At 69.2% G+C, this 1,077-nt stretch overlaps 1 protein-coding gene across 1 annotated transcript in view; it reads left to right on the forward strand.

Moving 5' to 3' along the window:
- The first annotated feature begins 6 nt into the window (after positions 1-6).
- SPHK1 (sphingosine kinase 1) overlaps positions 7-1,077 on the forward strand; it is a 3,184-nt gene continuing 2,113 nt past the window's right edge. The window contains exon 1 of the mRNA XM_010856209.1: positions 7-1,075. Coding sequence (XP_010854511.1) covers positions 750-1,075 — 326 coding nt within the window. The 5' untranslated portion in view covers positions 7-749. The remainder of the gene's footprint in view (positions 1,076-1,077) is intronic.

Consider the following 1,077-nt stretch of genomic DNA (forward strand, 5'->3'; position numbering starts at 1 on the left):
GTTGAGCGAAAAGTTTGAGGCTGGAGGCAGCGAGGCCGCGCAGTCAGCGTTTACTCGGCGCTCCGGTTGCTCCGCAGATGCGAGGCTGAGCCCGGGACTGGCTGTGTTCAGCCCTAGGCGATTGTGGGGAACGGAGGTAGCGCTTCCCCCAGGAAACCGGACCGACTGGGTAGGGCTGGCCGCCTGCCCTGCTCTCTTGCCCTTCTTGGCTTCCTGGGCGGCCGGGGGAGCCGCCGTGCAGCACATGGCCTCCGCGCCCACTCGGCTCTGGCTGAGGGAGGTGGTGGCTGGCGGCCCGGCTCCGGCTCAGCCTTCGCACGACTCCGGCGCCGTTTCCACGAGCGCTGCGCGCGGCGCCGCAGAGCCCGGCCCTTGGAAACGCGCGCGGCGATCCGGGCAGCTCCAGAGCTCGGGGTAGAGGACGCGGCGACCCGGCTGTTTCGGGCCGAGGATCACTCGCCCCGAACTTGGCGCGCGGCGATGGCCACTCACCTTCTGGGATTTTTTTACACAACTGGACTCCCCTCCCCCTGGCGGCCCCCGGGGAGGGGCTTGAAGACCCGATCCCACGGAGAGAGCCGGGGCTCTGACTCATCGTCGGGCCGGAACCCGAGGTCCTAGAAAAGACAGGCTCTCAGGAAAAGACCCTTTCCCCCTGGGGGTGGTGGTGGTGGGAGCTCAGTTCCAGGACCCGAACGCCCTTGGTGGCACTGGACCTCGGCTTTCTGGACCTCTTGGAAAAATAGGCGATGCCGGTGCGCGCGGCTCCCGGAGCGTGGTCCCAGAACCTAATGGGGCGCCCCCTACCTCAGGGGGCCGCTCCAGACTCCACCAGCGCGGTTTCCTCTCCCTCAGATCCGGCAACCGCAGGGAATGACGCTGGTGCCCCCACAGCCCCGGCAACGGGCGGGGAGGGCGAGCCCCATGGTCGTCACGGAGAGGCCCGCCTGGGCAGCACCGATAAGGAGCTGAAGTCAGGAGCCGCCGCGGCGGACAGCGTCCGGACGGCGCCGGGGACCCCTCGGCAGCGGGGCGAGGTCATGGATGCAGGTTTGTGGGGGCCTGGCGGGGAAGGCC

Source organism: Bison bison, unplaced genomic scaffold (assembly GCF_000754665.1).
Source record: "Bison bison bison isolate TAMUID 2011002044 unplaced genomic scaffold, Bison_UMD1.0 scf7180017864371, whole genome shotgun sequence".
Lineage (NCBI taxonomy): Eukaryota > Metazoa > Chordata > Mammalia > Artiodactyla > Bovidae > Bison > Bison bison.